The following is a 26,368-nucleotide window of genomic DNA, read 5'->3' on the forward strand; positions in this document are numbered from 1 at the left end:
CCCCACGAATTCAGCCAGGGAGTGGGCCATGCGCTCAACTAGCCTGCAGCTGGGGGCCCCTGCGCTGTTTTGGCGCTCAACCCCCTCAGGAATACAACCACAAGGGCCTTGACAAGAGCTGTGCCTCCTTGTGGCCCTCTGAAACAGAGAGGGCGCTGCGGGGGTCGAGCGTAGGCGGTCCAGGGGCGGGGCGAGGGTGACAGTGGGCCGGGCGCCGGCGGGGTGGAGACTGGCCCAGCTGCACCACCTCCACCGCCCGCACCGCCTCTGCCGCTCTAGCCACCTTCTCCTCCCCTCAGGCATCGGGCCCTCTTACACCAGCTTCTTCCTGGCCCCTAGTCTCTGCGTCCCCGCGTCTCCGCGTCTCCGTGTCTCTGCGTCTCCCGTCTCAGCGTCCAGCTCCCGCAAGATGACGCTCAAGGCAAGCAAGGGCGAAGGCGGGAGCAGCATGCATACAGCGCTCTCCGACCTCTACCTGGAGCACTTGCTGCAGAAGCGCAGCCGGCCCGAGGTGAGCGGGCTCCGTGGGTCCCCAGGGCGTGGGGTGCGGAGCCAGGACTCGGCCGTGCCTCGCACTTCGGGACCTCCTCTGTCTGCGGCCCTGTCTCCAGGGGCCTGCCCTCGGGAGCCCCTGTCCTCGGGGTGAAGGCCATTGCGGCCAGCAGCTTGGGGGGGGGGGGGGTGCGGTGGGTGGTTGCCCCCAGCAACTCTTCTAGGTGGGAATCAGGAGAGGCCGAGGCCTGAACAGAGTGCTTATTAAGGTCAAGGAAAACTTCGTGGACGGAAGTCGGTATAACAGAAAGACTTTAAGGAGAAGATCCAAGAATACATCTGATTCGTTGGTGTTGAAATTCCTGTGTTTGCTCAGCAGAAAGGGTTGTAAAAGCCAACTCCAGCTCTAAAGCGCTCACTCACTGTCCCTCTGCATTTAGGCAGAACCGCTTGTGCTAGTGTGCAAATGTGGTAACCTGGTGTATTTGTGGGTAGACAAGGAATGCAAGGATTTCAGAGATAATTCTGCCCTCCGGATTCCTATGATGACCTGTAAATACCTGTTAACATCTATCCTCAAAGATACCCACAGGGTACGTTGTCATTTTCTTAGTTCTCATAGTTCTGGGTGTGGGTTGGACCCAGGAAGGTAAGGTTATCACTCAGGGTCTCTCAGACAGGGATAATGCCACTGGAATGCCCACTCATTCCTTCACAAATCTGGAAGCTGAAGCTGGCTCTTATTTGGAGCCATCAGCCACATAAGACATGCTAGTATCTCTTTCCTGTGTCCTGGCCTTCCTCACATCATGGTGGCCAGGTTGTGAGAGATAGATAGATAGATAGATAGATAGATAGATAGATAGATAGATAGATAGAATAAGAGAATGGATATGAATCCAACTGTGTGCAATCTTTTTTTCTCTCTGGCTCATTTCAATCAGCATAACCTGAGCCCTATCTATAACTCCATGACCAGAGTTGGTGTAAACCTGATGGGCAAGTTGAGAGATTGTCTGCCTTTTTGAAAAGAGTCCCTGTCACCACAAAAGCTATGCACCACATTCAGATGGTGGGTGCACCATCTGAATAAACAGCAGTTTTTGAGGAGCTGTGAATTTATCCTAAAATACTGAATACAGTCTATGGGTTAGCCCATTTATTTTTGTTGTTATTTTTGATGGCTTGACCCCATGAACCTGCTGATTCTCATTTCATGAGGTTCACCTTCCCTTTTGAGCTCTTACCAGTCTTTGCTGCCAACACTAGTCTCTGCCTCTCACTTGCTGTGTGGCCTTGGACAAGCTGCTGAAGCTCTCTGTGCCTTAAGTTTCTCTTCTCTGTAAAATGCCCTTGCTTGGAGGATTGTGGTGATGTTTACCTGAGGTAATACTTGTTAAGCACTTCCAACCGCACTGGGACATCCAGCGTCCCTCAAAGAGCTGCCTGTTGAATAGAAGTCAACATGTTTTCCTATCCTGGTAAGAAGCAGGAAAACCTGTGCAGAAGTTGTTGGCTTTAATAGAAATTTAAAATAAAATCATAAATGATGATATGTTGTTGAAGGCTTCAATTAAGGTGATTGCTTTGTGTAAAGGTTCTCCAGACTCAAAACCCAAAATTTTACTTTCGACCACAGTCCACATTTAATACTGTAAAGTATTGTCAAAGGATAATTTTGCAATAGGTTTGAACTGTAGCCTATCTTCCAGATTTAATTAGTGTTATTTCTTTGGAGAAACTAGTTTTAGAAGCTCTCTCTGGCCTTATTCTTTACAGAAGTATACATTAGTGTATACAAAATTGATTATAAAATTCCTAATACTCCTTTTCTCTTCCATCTTACTTGAAGCAGCACTTTTCCCATGACCTGGCATTAAATAGATCGAGAATTCCTGAAAATTCACTCAGGCCTATTCAGCTTCAAAAAATGAACTAAAAAATAAGTCGGGCCCAGATGAGTGTCCACTAAGAACACTTGTCTATTGATTCTTAGGCCGTTGGGTGCAGTGTCACTCCACACTGGTCATCATTCATTCTGGCCTGCTATGTACAAGCCTGGTGTGGACTTAAGAAGTCAGTGTGTACACTGATGCAGGTGTAGGGTACTGCAAAGCTGTTGGAGCCTGAGTGTTTTCTTTTTACAGAAAGAATCATAGAAAATGAAGTGTAATTTTCAAATTATTTGGTTCTGTCCCCACTTTCAGTACAAGGTGTGGTCTCAGCCTGTGTGACTCCTTTCCTTCTAGGAACCCTGTGACTGCCTTCTAAACTAAAGGACTTGGTATACCTTGCAGATGATAATCTGGTGTCTTTTTTAACCACTTGGAGGCTAAGTACATTAAAGTTTTATCACGTAAATTCTAGTCAATATTTTCTATTAAGGGAGATAACATTTTCTAACTCATTTGTTCTCTGACACTGAATTAGATATTCCAGGTCAAAATCAATTCCTTTATATCAGGGTTTCTCTGACCTCGACATTACTGACATTTTTAAAAAGATTTTACTTATTTTTAGAGAGAGGGGAAGGGAGAGAGGGAAACATCAATATGGGGTTGCATCTCTCGCACCCCCTGCTGGCAACCTGGCCCACAACCCAGGCATGTGCCCTGACTGGGAGTCAGACACGAGCGACCCTTTGGTTCACAGACCCAGCGCTCAGTGTACTAAGTCACACCAGCCAGGACGACATTATTCACATTTTGTGTCTGGTAATTCTTTGCTGGGAAAAGTAATACCTGCCGCCTGCCAGTTGTGACAATCAAAAATGTCTTGAGACATTGCCAAATGTACCCTCCTTGGGGCAAGGAAGAGAACTCAGTTGACATTTCATTGATGTAGAGATTGTCCCTAAGCAGTGACTTGCTCAAAACTTTCAGTATTGCTAAAAACAGGAGGACTCTGGATGTGGGGTATAGAAAGGCAACAGTAAATGACCAAATTTCCAAAACCAGCTGGCCCAGGGGTGGGGAACAGGAAGAAAAGCTCTGAATTAGGGAACCAACATACAACTTTCGTAACATGTAATTTTCTTTTCTGAGTCTTCACTTTTTCTTTTTTTCCTTTATATAAAGAAATACACCCTGGCTGTCATAGCTCAGTGGATTGAGCGTGGGCTGCGAACCAAAGTGTCACAGGTTCAATTCCCAGTCAGGGTACATGTCTGGGTTGCAGGCCATGACCCCCAGCAACCGCACAGTGATGTTTCTCTCTCTCTCTCTCTCTTTCTGTCTCCCTCCCTTCCCTCTCTAAAAATGAATGAATAAAATCTTTAAAAAAGAAGAAATACACATGAACAAAATACATATATATATATGTTTTTGCTCAAAAGTCACCTTTCCTGCAAGGCCTTTTCTGGACACCTTATTTAAAATCACAAAGCCCCTTGCCCAATTTCTGCCATTTTTCTCCATAGCACACATCATCTTTGGATATTCCATCTAATGTACAGTGTTTAATAGGTGAATCTGCCTGCTGGAATGCCCACTTTTTAAGCACAGGATCTGTCTCTTACTCATTGCTGTATCCCAAGCACCTGCATATATCTTCCTTATATGAGTACTAGTCCTCTCACAGGGATTCCAGCTCCCACAGGGCTCAGCTTGCTCAAACTGTATGGAGAAAAAGTCTTCCTGACACTTGGACTCCAAGTGAGGAAATGACGGGAGCCGAAGGTGCCCTGCAGTTCTGATAGGAATGAACTTCCATTAACACCCTTTTGTGTCCACCTCTATGCTTCGCACTTTTGGAGGTGCTGTGCCGGCATTCTCTCCTTCAACCCTTACAGACTCTGAAGTCTGTGCCCTTTTAAGTCCTAGAGTTTAAAACTTACTAGTCCTTTAACTTTAGACAAGCTTCTAAACCATTTCACACAAAATGGGGATGAGGACTTCATGAATGGTGTATGTACACAGTCCAGGCGCCAGTTTAATGGCAGTATCTGGCTTTGCAGTCCTGTGTTTCTTTCCATGTGGAACTACAGTTCTTGAGTTTCCTGTTTTCCTCCAGTGCAAGGAGAAGCCTTTGCCAGTGTACATAGTACACTGGGTAGATAAAAGCACATTGGGAAAGGATCTTTAGAGACTTGGCCTTTGGATGGATGGATATGTTCTCAAAAAGATTTACTGCCTGAAAAACAATGTGCCTAGTTAATGTATAATTTTAAGATAGTACTTGCAGAAAGTCCTGGTCCTTAGATCTTCTTGTCCCCCAAACTCTTCCTCAGCTATTTGTCTTTTGTGGTTATACAGTGTTAATCTCTTTCTAAGGCTTTGGAGCACTCTTTGTTTTCTCATAGTTTGTCTTATTTTTCTCCCCCAAAGTGGAATGGAATCTTGCTAGGGCAAAGAGTGGGGTGTTTGCGTGCCCATGGGCCCCCAAACTGTGGGAGGCTGGCTGCTGTTGTGGGGCAGTTCCCAGGGCCTGCCCTCAGGTGATCACTCACCTTCTTGGTCTGGGCCTTCTCCTTAGTCTCATTGCCAACAAAGAGCCTTGGAGTTGGCAAAGAGCCCAACAGTTGGCTGAACTATATTCTTTCCTATGTCACTGTCACTTTCTAATTCGATTGTTTGAATGAGAAAACCAACTTTAATTGCCCCTGCTTTATTCACTCTCTCCAGCCCCCAAGTTTGTTTTTCATTTCTTTTTTTAATCCCAACTTCCTTTGAGCAACTATGTCTGCCCTTTGAACCCTGTTGCAGATGTTTCCTCTGGAGGGAGTTGCAGAGCAGCAGGCTTGCCACTCCAGCAGTTTGTAAAATTAAAGGCCAGGAGGCTGCAGAGCAAAGGCCAAATGTGCAGTTGTGTTTACTCCCCAGTTTCTCCTGAATCTGAGCAGTCATCATTAAGCAGAGTCACTCCCACCTTGCGTATCATTGGTGTGGGGCAGTCCCATCATAGCCCTGGGGTTTCCCATGTCCACTGGAGATGAGGGCGATGGTTTTGAAGTTAGGAAGGGGACTCTGCAAAATGGAGTCTAGTACCTTACACTTTTACTGTTTGTCAACATTGCTCGTGTTGCTTACCACTCACATGGTGGTATGGTGGTGATGGTGGCGGCAAAACTGAAAAAACAGCAGCACGTACATGCCTTGGTAGCCATTAATGTCATAAGTGGATGTTGAACAAGCTCCTGTTAGAACTGGGCACTGTTCTGGGTGCCTGGGTCCATGAGTGAAGACAACAGATAAAGGACTCTGCATGTGTGAGACTTAAATTCCAGCTTGGAGAAAATAAACAAGTAAAACATACATAGCACATTAGAGTATATTACCAGCTGTGCAAAGAGTACAAGTTAAAGGAGATAAAGGAGCCAGGACAGGTGCCTAGTATGTGTCACTGGGACTGGATGAACAGATGGGACAGACTGCAGTTTAAGTTATTCCCTTGGACAAGTTAATTATCCCAAGTCCAAGGGAAATACCTTCCCTTTTGTCCGAAGCCCAGCCTCTGCCAGTTGTGCAGCAGGCAGACTGGGATGCAGCTTCATCAGGCAGAACTTGTATATGAATCCCAGTTCTTCTGTCTTCCCCTCCCATTGAAGAGCAAACTTCCCTTCATCCATCCCCAAGACTTCCTGCCTTCTTCCTCTCTCTCCCCTGCAGATGCCATCATTATTTAGAAAGCCTCTGTGAAGCTCCATTTGCAAGTTTTGAAGAAGGCTGACAACCTTGGTGTGTGGCCTTTGAGCACTTACAGTCTAAGACAATCTTAAACTCCATGGAGGGTATCTTTCCCATTTATTATTTATGGTGGATTAGTGAATGAATGATAATTTCTTCTCACCATAGTGAGCTGCTGAAGGTCAGGGACCATACTTAACTATGTCAAGCTCTCTTGCATTTAATGGGGTCTCCGACCACCAGATTGAATTAAGTAATCAATCGCCTTTACTTTGCATGTGTACACATCCACACAGACATCAAGTATACGTGTATGTCTGCATATTCTTGCTGCTACAGTTTTCTGTAGTGAGGAGATACAAGGGGTTAGTTGAAGGAGTTTGCTGTAAGGTATAGTCAAGGAGAAGATAGCCTTTCTTTTCTGAGAGAATTTTCACTGAAGACAGGCCCCAGGGAGGGGTTAGTAGGCTGGGCAGAGTGTGTCTTAGGAAGACAGGGTGGCTCAGGGACAAGTTCATGCTAGAGAAGATTGTGCTATGCTTTTGGAAGCCTTACTGTTGCGTGTAGGTTCTCTGCTTACCACGTTGGAGGTTTCCGTTTACCTTAGTCATCCTTTGTAACTTCTGGGTAAGTATGATAGTGATTCTTAGTCATCATGAAGGGGAACGACTAGATGGACAAGCCTATTTGAAAGACCAATCTTTGGGATAGCAACTCTTGAACTTTTCTGACTGGAATGTGTTTTGCTTCTGGTTAGCTTGCCTGAGTCGTTAGTGTAAAGGCTGTCATGGTAAAATCAATCTTTATAATAAAGCTGAGTAAGAAGTTTATCCACCTTGTCTAGGTACACTATCATGTAGCCTTCTCCCCCTTTCAAAGGTCATCGTGTATTCTGTGGACTAAGACTTTCTAATCTGTCATTACTTAGAACATTATACATGGGTTCACCAAGTCTGAAAACATAGGTGAATCACTGTAAGTGGTTTATTGATGGTACATTACAGCACATGATAAAATAATGTGATCCATGTTCCCAAACTTTATGGCCCCTTTTATACTACTATCATTACTAACACAAGTGTTAGTTGGTGATAAACCCATAAAAATTAATTTCCGAGTCTGGTTTTTCAGCTTTCTTAGCCCCACAATTACTAGTGATAAGAGATTCGTAAGTCAGGGTCAAAAAAGGTCCTTACATTTATTTCATGCTTTGCATTAGAAATGTGAGGTTTGAGCTCATAAGTTTTGGCAGCAATCATTCAATCGGTGGTCCTTGAATTCCTCATTCTATAGACTCAATCTGTAATACACACACATGGTAAAAACATAAAAATAATACAGATGGTTCATTTGAGAAAGGGAATTCTTTCTTCCAACTTTACACTGTTTCTCCTCTAGTTTTCTTGAATCTGCTTAGAGAGATATTTGATCTTGTGCCCTTGAAATGGATCTGTGGCAGTAGCTACCCTGCTTTGATGCGAAGCGTAAGAATTCTTTGTCTAGGCCTAAATCCTGACCATTGTCTCTTAAGTTTTTTTTTTTCTATAAAAGTTTATAGTTGTACACTTTACATTTAAATCCATGATCCATTTTATAAGTTGGGTGGTTTAGGTTACTGTTTCTTTCTCCCCACCCCTGCCATGGGTATCTGATTGCTCCAGCACCATTTGTTACAAAGACTGCCCTTCCTCCACTGAACTGCTTTTGCACCTTCATCAAAATCAAATGGGCATGTCTGTGTGGGTCTATTTCTGAGCTCTCTATTCTGCTCTATTCATCTATGTGTCTGTACCACACATAATTTTTAAAAGATTTTATTTATTTATTTTTAGGCAGAGGAGAAGGGTGGGAGAAACATCAGTGTGTGGTTGCCTCTTGCATACCCCCCACTGGGGACCTGGCCCACAACCCAGGCATGTGCCCTGACTGGGAATCGAACCAGTGACCCTTTGGTTCGCAGGCCACCGCTCAATCTACTGAGCCACACCAGCCAGGGCTGTACCACACATTCTTGATTACTTATAAATATATAAGTCTTGAAACTGTGTACACTGATTCCTTCTAGTGTCTTCCTTAACAAAATTATTTTAGCTCTTCAAGAGCCTATGACTTTATATCATGTACATGATTTTTAAAAGTCATTCAGAGGTGCTTTTAGTATAACCTATGTGGGTCAGGTGAGTGAAGCTGCTTGTGTATAAGAAAAGTTACATTGCCCCAGCCAGGTTTATCAGTAGGTTGGAGCATCATCTCATACACCAAAACTTTGTGGGTTTGATTCCTGGTCAGGCCACATACCTAAATTCTGGGTTTGGTCCCAGGTCAGGGTATATATGGGAGAGAACTATTCCATCTCTCTCTCTCTCTCTCTCTCTCTCTCTCTTTCTCTCTCTCTCTCCCTAGCCCTCTCTCCCTCTCTCTTCTTTCCTCTCTCTCTAAAATCAATGAACATATCTTCATGTGAGTACTAAACATGTAAAAAAAGAAAGAAAGAAAAGTAACGTTCCAGGTGCAGGGAAATCAGCAGCCAACACTTGGCTTCTGTACCAGGGAGCAGTAGGGAATGACCTGGAGAACATGTGTCTATCTGCAGGGGGCAGCCACAGCCTGACGAAACAGTTTTGTCCCACTTCTTGCTTATCCCACATCTCCCTGATCTCATTTGAGATGGCAAGATGCCCAGTTCAGTTTTTTTTTAAGATTTTATTTATTTATTTTTAGAGAGAGGGGAAGGGAGGGAGAAAGAGAGGGAGAGAAACATCAATGTGTGGTTGCCTCTCAGGTGCCCCCTACTGGGTACCTGGCCCACATCCCGGGCATGTGCCCTCACTGGGAATAGAACTGGCAATCTTTCCATTTGCAAGTTGATGCTGAATCCACTGAGCCACAGCAGCCAGGGCGCAACTCAGTTCTTATTTTCTCAGCCCCCTTTGCAGCCTGGGGTGGCCATGTTCTACAATTCAGGCCAATGAGGCACGAACAGATGTCCACTGGAGAAGTTCTGGGACAGATGCCATTGTCCTGGCCCTTTTTGTTCTTTCTGCTTTTTTAAATAAAGATTTTATTTACTTATTTTTAGAGAGAGGGGAAGGGAGGGAGAGAGGGAGAGAAACATCAATGTGGGGTTGCCTCTCACATGGCTGTCACTGGGGACCTGGCCCACAACCCAGGCATGTGCCCCAACTGGGAATCAAACTGGCAACCCTTTGGTTCCCAGGCCAGCACTCAATCCACTGAGCTACACCAGCCAAGACACCTTCTTTCTGCTTTGAGAGTGGAGCTGAAGGCTGGATTGTCAGCTTTTTGGGAGATGTTTTTAGTCCGAGCTCTTTTTTTTTTTTTTTTTTTTTTTTTGCTTTCTCTGTACAGGGACTTCAGAGCCCCTGACTGTTGTGCTCTGTGAAGTGACACAGTTCTCAGCCAGTTCCTCCTCTGTGCACATTTTAGGCCCTGCTGTCTCAACTCTGCTTAGTCAATGGTCATTCCCCCATCTGCTTCCCATCTTCTAGACAATTATTGAAATCTCTAATCCATGGTAACTTCCTCATTTCTTTATGTGTTTCTGTTCCTTGCCCGCTTTGCTCTTGTTTAAACAGAGTCTGGGGTGTACACTGGTACTTAGGCTACCAACTTGAACCCAAGTCACAGCCACTTATGAAAAGTCTGTCTCACCAGAATAGAAAGCATTGTATTTTGTGGAGCTTTTAAGATAATAGATTTTCATTTGCCTGAATAGAAATTAATTGAAACCAAAGGGATGCATGAAATTTTTAATGCTGAACATTTTCTTTAGCAGTGTGTTTCAGCATTCTAAAATCTTTTAAAGATTTTATTTATTTATTTTTAGAGTGGGAAGGGAGGGGGAAAGAGAGAGAGAGAAACATCAATATGCAGTTGCTGGGGGTCATGGCCTGCAACCCAGGCATGTGCCCTGACTGGGAATCGAACCTGCGACACTTTGGTTCACAGCCCATGCTCAATCCACTGAGCTACGCCAGCCAGGGCTGTTTCAGCATTCTAAATGTATCTCAGCACTCCCCTGCAGGTAGACTGGCACGGCATCTTGACAACAGCTCACATTTGTAAGTGAAACACTGAGAGGTCAAGAAACTTGCCCAAAGTTGATGGAGGAATAGGTGGACGCACTGTACCTCCTCACACAACCAAGATTAGAACAACAATAATTTACAGACAGAATAACACTCACAACTGACAGAGGATTTATCTGAATGGAAGTCGGACAGCCAAGAAGTTGAAGTAGACCCGTACATCCAGACTGGTAGGAGAAGACGAGCCAGGTGGGCGCGGGGCTGGTGCGGGTCGGTGGCGAGCGGAGGTTGGGGAAAATTTGGCGCAAAATCGGCGCGACAGCCATCCCGGGCACAAGAACGCAGCAGTGATCCCTGAGTATGCAAGCTGCGGCTGGCGGACCCAGTGAGGCAGCGATTGTGGACCAGGGCAGAGCTCGCAGCCCAGGATCCCAGAGAAGGGTCTGAGCCCAGGAGAACAGAACTACCACCATTGTTCCCTCCCATCCCCGCTCCTGCCCCAGCCCCCACATATAACGTCACAATCTAGCGACTGGGGTTCCCAGCCCCGGTGAACACCTAAGGCTCCGCCCCCCACCATAACGAGAGCAACCAGACCGGAAAAAAAAAAAAGGAGAGACAGGGAAAGACATAAAATATGTTTCCAATAGAACAGATCAGTCCCCCAGGACTCATCCTTTTGAGCGACTAAGAAATAGCCAATCTATCAGATGCACAGTTCAAAACACTGGTGATCAGAAAGCTCACGGAATTGGTTGATTTGGGGTGCAAATTAGATGAAAGGATGCAGGTTACCATAAAAGAGATGCAGGAAGATATACGGAGGAGAGCCAATAGTGAAAGGAAGGAATCTGAGTCTCAAAACAATACAGTGGACCAGAAGGAAGATAGAATCAACCAAGCAGGAAAGCATGATGAAATAAGAATTCAAAAAAACGAGGGAAAGCTTAAGAGCATCCAGGACACCTTTAAACGTTCCAACATCCGAATTATAGGGGTACCAGAATGGGAAGGGGAAAAGCAACAAATTGAGCATGTATTTGAACAAATAATAAAGGAGAACTTCCCCAATCTGGCAAAGGGAACAGTCTTCCAAGAAATCCAAGAAGCTCAGAGAGCCCCAAAGAAGTTGGACCCAAGAAGAAACACACCAAGGCACATCATAATTACTTTAGCCAAGGTAAAAACGAAGGAGAGAATCCTAGAAGCAGCGAGAGATAAGGGGACAGTAACCTACAAAGGAGTTCCCATCAGACTGTCAGCTGATTTCTCCAAAGAGACCTTACAGGCAAGAAAGGGCTGGAAAGAAATATTCCAAGTCATGAAAGACAAGGACCTACATCCCAGATTGCTCTACCCAGCAAAGCTCTCATTTAGAATGGAAGGGAAGATAAAGTGGTTCTCAGATAAGGTCAAGTTAAAGGAGTTCATCATCACCAAGCCCTTATTTTATGAAATGCTAAAGGGACTTATCTAAGAAAAGAAGATAAAGAAAAGACATGTATAGTAGAAGGACAGCAAACTCACAATTATTAACAACCACATCTAAAGCAAAACCAAAAGAAACTAAGTAAACAACTAGAACAGGAACAGAACCACAGAAGTGGAGGGCACATGGAGGGCTAGCAGCAGGGGGGTGGGAGGAGAAGAGGGGGGAAAAGGTATAGAGAATAAGTAGCATAGAATGTAGGTTGAAAATAGATAGGGGGAGGGCAAGAATAGTATGGGAAATGTAGAAGCTAAAGAACTCATAAGTATGACACATGGACATGAACTAAAGGGGGGGAACATGGGTGGGAGAAGGGGTACAGGGTGGAGGGGAGAGAAGGGGGGAAATGGGACAACTGTAATAGCATAATCAATAAAATATATTAAAAAAAAAGAAACTTGCCCAAAGTTACCAAGCCGTTAGTTGAAAGAGTCAGGACTCAAACCCAGACAGATTGTGTATATTTCTAAGATGCATACCTACGATTTGTAACCTATGCTTTTTTTCTTTTCCTGACTTCTTTTATGGCAGTGACACATACACATAGTAAGTAATTTGAAAGGTTTAGAGTGAATACAATTTCCTTCTCACCCCACCCTGTGGTCACCCAATTCCCCTTCCCAGAAGCAACTGCTGTCATTTGTGTCTCCTTCCAGAGATAGCTTATGCCTTTACAAGCAAATATGAATGTATTCATTTGTTTCACTCTTTATGCTGATGATAGCATATCTTTCCTCACTGTGGGTTGTTCCCTCTTAACAATGTATCTTCAAGGTTAACCTCAGAACCTCTTTTTCATTGCTACATAGTGTCTGTGTGCCAGGATGCCCCCATAAGATACAGTGTTAACTACACCACCGAGTCATCTACTGTAGAGAACCTTGAAGTTATATGGGATTCTGTGCTTCCAGGTATCATAAGTTGGATTTATAAATACAACCCTGTCTTAGACAATTCTGTTTTAATGGCAATGCTGTATGACTCAGTGTCATGTGAGTCTAGTTGCTGCACAAAGCAGTTTCTCTTTCTTAGTACTTCCCTCATCTGAGGCCACCCTGTAACTAACACTATCTCAAATGTCACCATCTTATCAGAGTTGAAACTCTTAGAAAGAATGAAGTAGATTAAAATTAAGATATTATTTATTTTTTAAGATACATACTGTGTCTTATAATACATATGTCCATCCACAAGCCTCTAATCTCTTTGTCTCTGATCTTCCAATTTGTTTCCATCTAGGCCCTTGGGTAGGCTATTGAGTGCTTCCCCGGAATGAATGAATGAATGAATGAATGAATGAATGAAGAGGGATCAGTTGATTCCCACTTTTCCTTCCCCACAAAATGGATAACTTGGTGTACTACTCACAACTCCACTGTCTTTGAGGGACACCCTTGGGTATGGCTGGAATGCAGCTGCCATCCATTTTCAGCTTGTACTCAAATACTGAATTGACTCTTCCATTAACCAAGCTCAGACTGTTCCTCCTCCTCCATATTGTTTTTTGAATTAATATTTTACCTGGGGTGAGGGGTGCACTTTTAGAGGTTTCCACTTGGCATTCCCTACTGTCATAGTGCTTACCCTAAGACTGGGCTACTTCAAATTAATAGATTAGAAAAATAAGAAAGAGTCAGCAAAGAAGACTGAGAAGGAGCATTTGAAGGAGAAAGGAGTGATCATCTGTGAGGTGTGTAACCTCAATCTAATCATGAGAAAACATTGGACAAACTCAAACTGACAGACAGCCTATAAAACAGTAGTCCTGTCCTCTTCAAAAATGTCAAGATCATGAAAGGCTGAGGAACTGTTCCAAGTTAAGGGTGACTAAAGAGATGTGCAGACTCAACACAGAGCATGATCCTGGATTGGATCCTAGTCTAGGAAAAGGAAATACATACCTATAAAAGACATTTTGGGACAGTTGATGAAATGTGAATATGAAATGAGGAATACATGATAGTATGGTATCAGTGCTGAATTTTCTCTTTTGAGAATGTTTTTCTTAGAAAACACACAGACATATTTATGAGTTTAGGAGCATGATGTCTTCATATTATGCTCAAATGATTCAAAGTTTAGATTTTGCAATTTTTTATTTTATTTCTTTTAATTTTATTTATTTATTTTTAGACAGAGGGGAAGGATGGGAGAAAGAGAGGGAGAGAAACATCAATGTGTGGTTGCCTCTCATTTGCCCCCCACTAGGGATCTGCCCACAACCTAGGCATGTGCCCTCAACTAAGAATTGAACCAGTGACCCTTTGGTTCGCAGACCGGCACTCAATCCACTGGACCACACCAGCCAGGGCAGATTTTGCAATTTTTAAAAAAGTGCTATGCCGACATTGCTATCCATGTCTTTTGGTGCACATGGAAGGCTCTGTGTCTGTGTTGAGTGGCAGTGGAATGGCTGGGCCCTGTGGGAGCATGGGCCCTGCTCCATGGTTTTGCCTGTTCACTCTCTTAATGCATTTCACATCAATATTTTGTTTGGAATTTTCAAATTTACTAAAAAGATAAAAGAATTTTACAGTAACACCTATTAGGCACATCTCCTAGGTTCTATGGTTAACATTTTGCTGTGTTTGCTTTATCATATATCGATCCAAAAAAGAAAATCCATCTAGCCACCTTTTTTTGTGCATTTCAAAGTTGCAGTTATCAGAGCACTTCATCTCTGAAAGCTACAGCATGCACATCATTGGCTAGAATTCAGTATTTCTTTATAGTTCTTCTTTTTTAGGTAGAATTTACATATACTAAATGCACTGGATGAGTTCTAACAGATTCATACACCTGCGTAACCCAAACCCCTGTCATGACGTATTTTACCATCATCCAACAAAGTTCTCTCATGCCTCTTCCCATCCTATCAGATGGGATAAAGCAACTACTGTTTTATTTTTATACTGTAGTTTTGCTTGTTCTAAACCCTCATAAATTGTATTATGTAGTATGTATTCTTCTACATAAAGCTTCTTTCACTCAACATGATGCTTTTGAGATTCATCCATGTTGCTGCATGTATCAGCAGTTTGATCCTTTTATTGCTGAGAAGTATTGCATCATATGGGTGTACTATGAGTGATTGATGCATTCTCCTGCGGATGAACACCTGGGTTGTTTCTACTTTTCAGCTATTATGAATAAAGCTGGTATGAACATTCATGTACAAGCCTTTTTGTGGACATCTGTTGTCTTTTCTGTTGGGTGAATACCTAGGAGCAAGATAGCTGGGACATAAAGTAAATGTATGTTTAACTTTATATAAGAAATTTCCAAACTTTTCTGCAGTGGCTGCACAATTTAGCATTCCCACCGGCGGTGTATGAGAGTTTCAGTTCTTGGCATCATGTGCCTTTCTCACTTCAGCCTTCCTAGTGGGTATGTAGTGGCATCCTGTATTTCCCTGATTACAGTGATGTTGAGCATGTTTTCATGTGCTCATTGGCTATTCATATGTCACCTTTGGTGAAGAGTCTGTTCAAATTTTTTGTCCATCTTTTCATCATTCATCGTTTGTCATTTTGTTATTGAGTTTGTAAGAGTTCTTTTTATGTTCTGGACACAAGCCTTTTGTCAGATGGAAATATTGCAAATTGCACTCTCAGGCTGTGCCATACCTTTTTAGTTTCTTAAGTATCTTTTGCTGAAAAGTTTTTAGTTTTGCTGAAGTCAATTGTTCACTTTTATGATTATTGCTCTCTGTGTCTACTAAATCTTTGCCTATGTCAGGGAAGTTTTTCAATGAACAGATGTTCTTAATTTTAAAGTATTTATCTTTTTACTTTTCATTTTACAGTTAGGATCTTTTATGTTGTTTGTAAGATATTTTTGCCTACTCCAAGGTTATGAAAACATGCTGTTTTCTTCTCAATGCTTGGTTGTTTTACCTTTCACATTTGGTGCTGTGGTCCATCTAGAATTGAGTTTTGTGTATAAAATGAGGTGGGAATTGCCCTGACCAGTGTGGCTCACTTGGTTTGGCATCACCCAGCAAAGTGAAGGGTCATCAGTTCAATTCCTGGTCAGGGCACATGCCTGGGTTGCATGTTCAGTCTCCAGTCAGGATGCATATGGGAGGCAACCAAAGTTTCTCTCTCACAATGATGTTTCTTTCCTCTCTTTCTCCCTCCTCCTTCCTCTAAAAATAAATAAAATATTTGTAAAAATAAAATAAAATGAAGTGGGAATCAGCATTTATTTTTCCCATATGCTGTCCTGAAAGACCCAGCACCATTTATTACAAAGAAAATGCTTTCTCCATTATACTGCAGCATCACCTTTTTCATAAACCAGCTGACTGTGTTTATGTAGGTCTGTTTCTGAAGTTTTCATTCTGTCACACTGGTTTTTTACTTATTCTCCAGCCAATGCCACAGTGCCTTTGCTTACTTCAGATTTCCAATAAAGAGGTCTTGCTAGCTAGTCATGTAATTTGTCCACCATTACTGTCATCAAGTTTGGGGGCAAGAGGTCACAGTGGAAATGTCATCTTGAGATGGTGGGAGGGGTAGTGGTGATCTCATCTAGAGGTAGCTCCTTGGTTTTAGTGGCTATTGTTGTTATCATGGGCCAGGGGGCTGGTACCAAGTGCCTAATTTTCCAGTCCAGATAGGAATTCTTTATAGCCTCAGAGGTGAACTGTGATAGACTGATGCTAACCTGAAACACATTTACTGCTCTGTGACCTAGAGCATCAAGGAGTAAAGAGGGAATAGAGCAACTGGGTCTGATGCTCACCAGAGCTCCTGTCACTGGAGAGGCACCCATTGTTGGAATGGGAAAGGCCATCGTCATCAGTGCTTACTTCTCCCCTTTACTGATGCATTCCTACTGTACTTACCACCTCTGCCTGCTCACATTATGAATTAAATCCACCCTGGACCTTTGCTATAGAGTAGGTGCACATGTGTATATGCCTCATGCATGTAGATAGTTCTTATCAGAAGTCCTTGGGGTCCAATGTGCATTAGAAGTCAAATTTTTTTACAGGAACAAATTTAAAGGACACATGGACAAAAACTAGGGGGAGGGTGGTAATGGGAGGGAAGTGGGGAGGGTTGGGTGGGTGCACTGGAATGGGAGTAAAAGGGAGAAAACTGTACTTGAACAATGATTAAAATAAAAAAAATTAAAAAAAGAAATCAAATTTTTTGTAATTGTATTATATTTTAGGTAGTTGTCCCAGTAGGGTCCAGGGAAGCACCCTGTAAATCAAACACATTAATATTTCTGCAGCAAACTATATAAACATGTCTATAAAGTTGGATAAATAAGGCTTACAAACAGGTTCACATAAATTCAAATGAGATTGGATGCCAATCTTATAACTGTTGGTTTTCAGAGCCATTGGATTTTAGAACTGCAATTACAGAATGACAATGGACCTTTGCCATTTATTTCATACATTGTTCTGTTGTTTTAACCTGACAGGCTGTGTCACACCAGTTGAACGCCGTGACTGAGGACATGTATACCAATGGGTCTGCTGCCCCAGGTAGCCCTACCCAGGCCAAGGGGCAGGAGGTGCGGAAGGTGCGACTCATACAGTTTGAGAAAGTCACAGAGGAGCCTATGGTAATCCCTTGTCATATGTTCACCCACTGCTTACTGTCAACCACATAAGTCACTGGGCCACCAAAGGAAACTCAGAAGGCTGAGTTAGGGCATCATCCAGCTCTCATATTGTCTCTCTATCTCTATCTCAAGCTCCTCCTCAAAGCAGGCTTTATGCCCATTCTAGTTGAGGACTCCCCCAGGTATAGATGGAAAATATTTCTCCTGAGAAACTGCCCTAGATTATCTTCAAGATAACCTCAGAAAGAACTTAAAATAAAACAAGCTGGCCCTGGCTGGCATGGCTCAGTTGGTTGGAGCATCATCCCATAAACTGAAAGGTTGCAGGCTCAGTTCCCTGTCAGGACAGATGCATGGGCTGCAGGTTTGATATCCAGTCCAGGTGCGTACAAGAGGCAACTGATCAATGTTTGTCACTGATATTGATATTTCTCTCCCTTTCTCTTTCCCTCCCCTCCCCTCTCTCTAAAATCAATAAGCATATCCTCAAATGATAATAAATAAATAAAGCAAGCAAGCAAGAATACTGTACCATTGTGTTTATTTCAGGGAATCACTCTGAAGCTGAATGAAAAGCAGTCTTGTACGGTGGCAAGAATCCTTCATGGTGGCATGATTCATAGACAAGGTACTGTGTGCAGTTCCTAAATTGTGGTCATTCACTGCAGTGGTGAGGGACATGAAGCTTCCATTCTTCAAAACTGGGAACATTCTTGTATGTGTGCCAAGAGATTTGTTTGTGGCTTAATAACTGGCTCTTTAGAATAATTGTGTGATAAGGTCTTCATAGGAATTGCCCAGTGCCACCATCTGTCCCTCTAAGCATTTCTTATACACCTATTTATATATACCAATATTCTTCTAGTTAGTTAATATTTGAGCAATTAGTGTATACAACCCATTGCATTACAATTTGAGTACACAGTACTAAAGAAAACAGACCATCTATACCTCCTGGAGCTAGCAGTTAAATTGAGAAATTAAACATTACCTGCTACCCCATTAGCTCCTACCCTTTATGTTTAGTTTCGTGTCTAGGGTGGTGCAAATTTTGTTAAGCACTCTTCACATAGCATCTAAACACTGATTAAGTTTACCATTAGGTAGCATTTTGGGGTTTTAATTAAACAACAAAGAAATATCGAACTTGCTGGTGAATGAGAGGTATTGTGCTCTCTGCCTTACATTGTCATTCTTTTTAGCATGTATAGGTGTGTCATAGCCTCCTGGGATCTGTAGCTACTCTAGTTGCAGGGAGCTTTGAGGATGAGATACTTTTATTCTGTTGTTGGAGTACTGAGACCACGAAGGATGAGAAAGTCAGACTGTGGAAGAATGAGAAAGTCAGACTGTGAAGTACTTGCCGCAATACATCCCTCAAGGGAATCAAGAACATTCATGGTTGAATTGTGTAAAATTCTGAGTATTTTATACACTTTATTGTATAATAATCTCTAGATCATGGTTTCTTTTCTATGGTATCTTTAGTTATATTGACAGCTTTTATCTGAATATTTATTCCTTTAAATTTTTTTTCAATTACAATTTACATTCAGTAGTATCTTCTGTTAGTTTCAGATATACAGCTTATTGGTTGGGCAATCATATACTTTACAAAGTTGAACATTTATCCTTTTGTGGACTGAGTTTTCATTTTGTGGCAGGCTTCCTTCATGTCGGGGATGAGATCCTAGAGATCAATGGCACAAATGTGACTAATCACTCAGTAGATCAGCTGCAGAAAGCAATGGTGGGTATTTGCTACGTCATTGTCTTTGTGAAGTGTGGATCCACATTGATGTCAATGTACCTCATTTTTCTGTCAAAGTATTTGCACCTCATTGAGGAGACTTACCATTGCTAATCTTTATTCTGTACAGAAATGAGAGTTCTCTGCTTTTATTTACTAAACTTCTAAAACAAGGCAAATAATCCAGAGCATATATCTAAAAGAAACATTGGACTGGGTGTCAGAAGGCCTTTGTCTCTAATAGCAGCTCTGAATCCTTGCTCTACTTTATTCTAGCCCCATGATTTTGAGCAAGTGAATTAACTTCTCTAAATCATCTGTAAAATGAAGATAGTAATCCCTATTCTTATGTCACAGATTTGTTATGAAGAGCAAATGGGATATTATAATGAAAAGTTGAGTGTGCTCTTTAGATTCAGTCGATATTTGTTGAGCAACTGCTACGTGGAAGTCATGTGCTTGGTGTTTGTGCTGGCTATCCTGTTTGCTTCTCCAGATTCTTCACCATCTCCCACCTCTGCACACACCAGAGATCATTCCTGTAACCAAAGCACTAAGAAACCCATGGGGTAATTGGCCAATGCTGGCAGGAGCCACACCTCAGGCACTCAGGAATGAGATGCTAGGGTACCAGCCAGCAAATGAACCAGAGAACAGTAACTCAGGAAAAAGTGTCATTTGAACCAAAATGTGGTTTTTTACTTGAGACAGAGATGAGGAAACTACACCTTGGAGAGTTTTAAAACTTGCCCACAGTCACATGACTTTTTAAGGGTAGACCTGGGAAGTCTAAACTCTTTGTTTAGACTTCTGCTTCTAACCAAGATGCAGAACAGGGACCACATTTACCCTGCCTCTTGAAATTATCCAACCCTAAAGGCCGATGCCCCTAATGACAGAGCTTCAAAATACCTGAAGCCAAAACTGGTAGAACTGAAAGAAGAAAACAACAAATCCATGATTGTACTCTAAGATTTCAGCATCTTTCTCTTAATATAATCAACAAAACAAGTAGCCAGAAAATTAGTGAGTATACAGAAGGGGCAAACACCACTATAAACCAACTTGACCTAACAGATATGTGCAGAACACTCAATCCAGCAATGGCAGAACACACATTCTTCTCAAGTGCACATGGAACATTCTTCAGGATAGGTAATAACACAAGCCTCAACATTCAAATCATACAAAGTGTATTGTCTACCCATAAAGAAATTAGAAATCAAAAACAGGAGATACCTGGAAATCCCTAAATATTGGAACTTGAACAACACACTTCTAAAATAACCCACAGGCCACAGAAGAAAATACCTTGAGGTGAATAAAAATGAAAACAGTATATCAGAGTTTGCCACCTAAGCAGTGCTGAGGTGGAAGTTTAGAGCACAAAATGCCTATACTAGAAAACAAGAAAGGTCTCAACCAAAAATGCCTCAACTTCTGCCTTAAGAGACTAGAAAAAAGGACACATTAACAAAGGAAAGGATAGCCTTGGCTGGCATGGCTCAGTGGATTGAGTGCCAGCCTGCAAAGCAAAGGGTTGCTGTTTCGATTCCCAGTCAGGGACACATGTCCAGGTTGTGGGGCAGGTCCCCATTAGGGGACGTGCGAGAGGCAATCACACATTAATGTTTCTCTCCCTCTTTTTTTCCTTCCCTTCCCCTCTCTCTAAAAATAAATAAGTAAAATCATTTTTAAAAAGGATAAAAACCATATGATCATCTCAATAGATACCAAAAAAGCAGTTGACAAAATTCAACATCCTTTTTAATGAAAATTCTCAACACAGTAGGTATGGAAGGAAGATATCTCAACATAGTAAAGGCTGCATATGACAAACCCCCAGCTAATATATTCAATGCCAAAGAGCTAGAAGCTTTTCCTCTGCTTTCAGGAACAAGAAAGTGGAATTGCTATCTTTTGGGAAAGTAATTTGAGGATAGCTATTAAAATGTTCTCATCCTTTGATTCTGCAATTCCATGATGGGATCCTATTCTATAGAAATCAAAATGCAAATATCAGAACATATGTTCAAGGATTTCTACTGCAGCAGATTGTAGTGAAAAAAAGCTGGCACCAGTCACAATGTCCAATAATGGGGAGAATGACCAAATGACGTATGATACGCCCATAGTGTGGAATGCTGCATAGCTATTAAAAAGAATGAATGAGGTCTTCATGCATGGACCTAGTCAAGCATATCCACCAAGTCAAAGCAAGTTATAGAGTAATGTACATAGTACAATTCTATTTCTGTTAAAAATAACAACAAAAATACACACATGTGAATATGTATATATGTGTAGATATTTATAAATGTTTTCATTGGTATGGAGAAAGTTGTAGATATATTTGTGCCAGGATTGATTTTAGGTACTTATGGGGACCATTTGTGGTCAAGTGTGGGGAGGAGGGGAAATCATGAGGTTTTTCTCATTATTCTTTGTACATCTCCATGTTGTTACAATGGTTTATGGGCACATGACACTTGTATTAGAGGAGAAATAGTTCCAATACAAAATTTCAGTGTAAAGTAAAAATGGCTGTTGGGAAAAACAACGCATGGGACTTTAAGAGGGGAAAAAGGAGTTTATGAAACCCCAAATCATCCAAGTTAGCCTTCGTTAAAATGTTATTTCTCCTTTCTTTTTTAATAGAAAGAAACCAAAGGAATGATCTCTTTAAAAGTTATTCCCAACCAACAAAACCGTCTTCCTGCACTACAGGTAGGTGGCGCCATTTTCTCTGTTGCGATAACAGCAGAATTCAGTCCCAGTGTTGAGATTTGTTTGATGTGATATGATTCTAACTTTAAAGTTCTGTATATCTTACAAATGTAGCTGCCTGGTGCTCTCTGAACTTCCATTACAAACAGGCAGGCCTTCTTTCTGACCACCAGCAGGACTGGTACTTTGCTGCCTATTTGTAATGAATATGAAAGGAAGGGATAATATTCTACAACTCCAAGAGGAAAATAGGTAAAGGGAATGAAGAGATCATTCACAGGAGGAAAAATATCAGTGGCAATAAGCATACAAAAAATATCCAATTTTACCTTCAAAGAGAAACATAGCTTGGACATGGCCTTGGCAGATGAATGTGGAAGAAGTTTAAAAAAAAAAACACTCTGAAGTTTCTACTGCAGATTACTGTAATAACAGTTCCATGGTCTTAAATAGGTATATTAATGTTCATTTTTAACTTTTTGTTATATCACTTTTGGTAAATTATGTTTTCCAAGTGATTTGTCAAATGTATTGGTGTGAAATTATTCATAAAATCTTATAACCTTTTAAACATCTCTGGGGTCTCTACTGATCTCTGCTGGGACATTATATCTTCTCTATTTTATTAATTGGCCTTGCTAGGGGGTTCTTAATTTCATGAATCTTCAAAGAGCCAATTTTGCCTTTGTCGATCTTCTCAACTCTATTTTCTGTTTCATTTGTATCTGTTCTTTATTATTTTTCTTCTGTCTTTGGGTTGGATTTGTACCCCTAATCTTCCTACCTGAGGTAACCGGTATAAAATTCTGAAGTAGTTTCTTCCTGTTGTTTTTTTTCTATGTATAAATAAATACTCTCTTAAAATGTCAAGCGGACTAAGCATTGTTTTTAGTGAATAATATTCTCTTTTAATGTTGTATCAGTGGCATTTTGCAAGAGCATTACATTTTTCTACAAATTGATTTTTATAAGTGCATGGTCACATATGCAGCAGATGACCAAAACTTAACTCAATTCCCCATTCTTGGAAAATTAGGCTGTTTGCCATAGTTCATTCTTATAAATAATTCCGTGGTGAGCATAATTACCCATACATTGTAACTGACAATTTTTGCATAGAACTGGATTGTGGGGTCAAGGGGGTACCAACTCAGACCCAAAAACCCAAAGGCATTTTATACCTTCTTGTTGGAGGGCTCAGGTCTGACCTCTCCACAAACACAACAATAACCAGTTCCAGTCACTTCAGCTCCCCCTCCATTCTTTTCTTGTTTTACTTATTTTTAAAAAGATTTTATTTATTTTAGAGAGAGGGTAAGAGAGGGAGAAAGAGAGGGAAAGAAACATCAGTGTGTGGTTGCCTTTTGTGCACCCCCCCATCGGGGACCTGGCCCAAAATCCAGGCATGTGCCCTGACTGGGTACCAAACCAGAGATCCTTTGGTTCTCAGGCTGGTGCTCAAGCCACTGAGCCACACCAACCAAGGCTCCCCCTCCATTCTTGCCTCTGTGTTATTCATTCAGTCCTGACACTACTTATTATATGTGCTAATGCTGGTGTTTCTCTTGAGGCTGCCACTGCACTTCCCCTTGCCTTCTTTTTCAGATGTTCATGAGAGCACAGTTTGACTATGATCCAAAAAAAGACAATCTGATTCCTTGCAAGGAAGCAGGACTGAAGTTTGTTACTGGGGACATTATCCAGATCATCAACAAGGATGACAGTAACTGGTGGCAAGGGCGGGTGGAAGGCTCCTCCAAGGAATCAGCAGGATTGATTCCTTCTCCTGAGCTGCAGGAATGGTGAGCTGCTTTTATGCAGGTGGAAATTGCAGATGGAATGGACCCATGCCTACCACAGACAATGGCTTCAAAAATCTGTCATGGCATGTGTAGGTTCTATTTCTCAACCAAGCCAACCTCCCCACTTCCCTGGAATAATGGGTAAGGACAGGGGTAACAATGAGTTGATAAGCTTAGCTGGCAGGCCTTTACAGGAAAAGGAGGCTGAATAGCTCTTCACTCATTTGTGGGCCTGTTTCCTCAAATGCTTTCTCTGTGGTTAAAAAGGAAGTGGCAGTGCTGGGACTGGAGCCCTCCCTGGTCTCCTGCCTCCCAGGCTAGTGCCTTTCTGAGAAGATATCTTCTGAGTCCTGAAGAAAACAGTCAAATTTTAAATATGCATTCTTTATGCAAATTCCCAATATGTGGAAGATGAAGTGAGAATCAACATTTATCCCATACACTTATCTGGTCGAACCCAGGACTACTTATACAGAGACAATGCTTTCCCCACTGCGCAGTATCACCTTTATCACAAACGATCTCAGAGAGACAGGTGCCAGGCCTAAGGCCCCCTGCCAGCTGCCATCCAGACTAATGCAGGGATGGCTGCCCAAGGCTTCCCAGGGCTCACCCACCTCCTTTACCTCTTTGGAGAGTTCTTATGTGGGTGTTCAAATACCTGGCAATGGCAATGTGTCCAGAAGAAAGTGAACTCCCACCACGTTCTCCCATTAACACAGCCTGACCATGAACACAGCGGGGCTCTTTGCACCTCTCCTTGTGGATGCCTCAGCTCTAGGCAACTCAAATCCTAGTGCAGTACTGAGAATACAGTGAACACACTGGTTCAGCTGATTCTTTCCTCACTTCCATACTGCTCTAAACCCTGCTCACCACAAACCCAGAGCCTTCTACACACAAGAGAGTCTGAGAGGAAGGGAATGAGGTGGGGAGTGGACAAATAGAAAGAGAGAGAGAGAAAGATACAGGGAGGTTGAAGGGGTGCTGGCAGAGGCAGAGAGACAGGCTGAGAGACCAAGAGGGTGGGTCTCAGAGAGAGACACACAGAGAAAGTGAGGGGCTAAGAGGCAGAGAATGAAAGTGAAGGGGGAAGAGTTAGAGACACACAGAGAATTGAGTGGCTGGCAGAGGGTATGAGAGAGAAGGAGAGGGGTCAAGAACAACATGAAGTTTATTGGCAAGTGCAAAGGGAAGGAGGCAGATGAGGCAGATGAGTCTAGGTTGGAGGGTTGTTGTGTTTTTTCCTAAGATTTCATTTATTTATTTTTAGAGAGAGAGAAAAGGAAGGAGAAAGAGAGGGAGAGACACATCAATGTGTGGTTGCCTCTCACGCCCCACTACTGGTGACCTGGCCTGCAACCCAGGTGTGTGCCCTGACTGGGAATCGAACCGGTGGCCCTTTGGTTCACAGTCTGCACTCAATCCACTGGGCCACACCAGCCAAAGCTAGTCTGGAGGTTTTTCATAGAAGGGAAAGGCAATCGCTGAGCTCTGTCACAACACAGGCAAATGATCCTGGGACTCTCGCACTGCGAGTTCACTGACATGCCTGGTCCTCTTTTCCTACTAGGAGGGTGGCAAGTGTGGCTCAGTCTGCTCCAAGTGAAGCCCCAAGCTGCAGTCCCTTCGGGAAGAAGAAGAAGTACAAAGACAAGTACCTGGCCAAGCACAGTTCAAGTAAGCTTTCTTGAGCTTTCTGGGCCTCCTCTCTGCAGGCTCCTGGCAAGTGGAGATGGTGTGGTGCTTAATGGAACATATGTTATGCTGAAAGCATGCCATTTCTTCTGGTTTTCTTTTATTACATCCATCTTCCCAAGCTCACTGCAATCAGTAAGACAATGCCAGTACACATAAAGGAAGGTTAGTGGTCTGTTCTCACCTACTCATCATCCTCAGCCCACAGGTAACCAACTGAACAGCCTTCCAGACCTTTCTCAGTGTGGCATTACCATCAGCATGACCAGCTGGAAGGTCTGAACAACCCCAGAGAATAGCATGCTTTCCTGAGAACTAATTCCAGCTTTGGTTTTTACCTACCATGGTTGGAAATATAATATACCAAAATTATAAATGAGTTTTCAAGCAGATTGTAGACAAGAAAGGAATAATAATGCACCACTTATTAAATGCCTCCCATCCAACTCTAAGTACAGATAGGAGCAGTAGAGAATCACAAACTGAAATCATCTGGCATGCTGTCCCCTCGGCTCTGGAAGTGAACATTACTTGGTTTTCTTTGTCTCTAGTTTTTGACCAGTTGGATGTTGTTTCCTATGAGGAAGTCGTTCGCCTCCCTGCATTCAAAAGGAAGACCCTGGTGCTGATCGGTATTTCCTCATGACCCTCCATGTTGCTTTGCTAGTTAGAGTACATTTCTGTCCTTTTGTTCCTGCCTGTAGTATATAACCCTTCTTCAAAAACAAACAAACAAACAAACAAAAAAGACAAGACATTGAGGAAAAAAAGAAGTAAGGTCTTGGGTTCTCTGTGTAGAACAGGTATAAAGAATTTTCTGAGTTTGAACCTCATCTGGGTTCACCTTACAAGTGAAACTAATAAGTTTTTCAGCAGCTAATTCTTTTAGGTTGGATTTGGTGCTGGCCAGTCCTAAACTGGATCTGGCTTTGTTCATCTGGATGGCTGTAGGGGTGTTCTAGTCCTGTGCTTTTTGTAAAGTACGCATGTCAGAGTGCTTTGTTAGCAATGTCAGTGGCCCTGGAAACTATTTGGAGCTCTTTGGTCATCCACATGAGCCCCAGCCTTGAAATGAAATGAGTCCTTGCTCCAATCCCAGGTATGTGGGCCTTGGCTCACCTCCCTGTCTTTAGAATTAAAATATCAATTGCTTA

At 42.4% G+C, this 26,368-nt stretch overlaps 1 protein-coding gene across 1 annotated transcript in view; it reads left to right on the top strand.

Moving 5' to 3' along the window:
* Positions 1 to 203: 203 nt before the first annotated feature.
* Positions 204 to 26,368, top strand: part of MPP1 (membrane palmitoylated protein 1) — a 31,551-nt gene continuing 5,386 nt past the window's right edge. The window contains exons 1-8 of the mRNA XM_028522984.2: positions 204 to 511; positions 17,094 to 17,237; positions 17,787 to 17,865; positions 18,902 to 18,987; positions 21,646 to 21,714; positions 23,320 to 23,516; positions 25,090 to 25,196; positions 25,766 to 25,846. Of these exons, the coding sequence (XP_028378785.1) occupies positions 410 to 511; positions 17,094 to 17,237; positions 17,787 to 17,865; positions 18,902 to 18,987; positions 21,646 to 21,714; positions 23,320 to 23,516; positions 25,090 to 25,196; positions 25,766 to 25,846 (865 nt within the window). The 5' untranslated portion in view covers positions 204 to 409. The remainder of the gene's footprint in view (positions 512 to 17,093; positions 17,238 to 17,786; positions 17,866 to 18,901; positions 18,988 to 21,645; positions 21,715 to 23,319; positions 23,517 to 25,089; positions 25,197 to 25,765; positions 25,847 to 26,368) is intronic.

Source organism: Phyllostomus discolor, chromosome X, assembly GCF_004126475.2.
Source record: "Phyllostomus discolor isolate MPI-MPIP mPhyDis1 chromosome X, mPhyDis1.pri.v3, whole genome shotgun sequence".
Lineage (NCBI taxonomy): Eukaryota > Metazoa > Chordata > Mammalia > Chiroptera > Phyllostomidae > Phyllostomus > Phyllostomus discolor.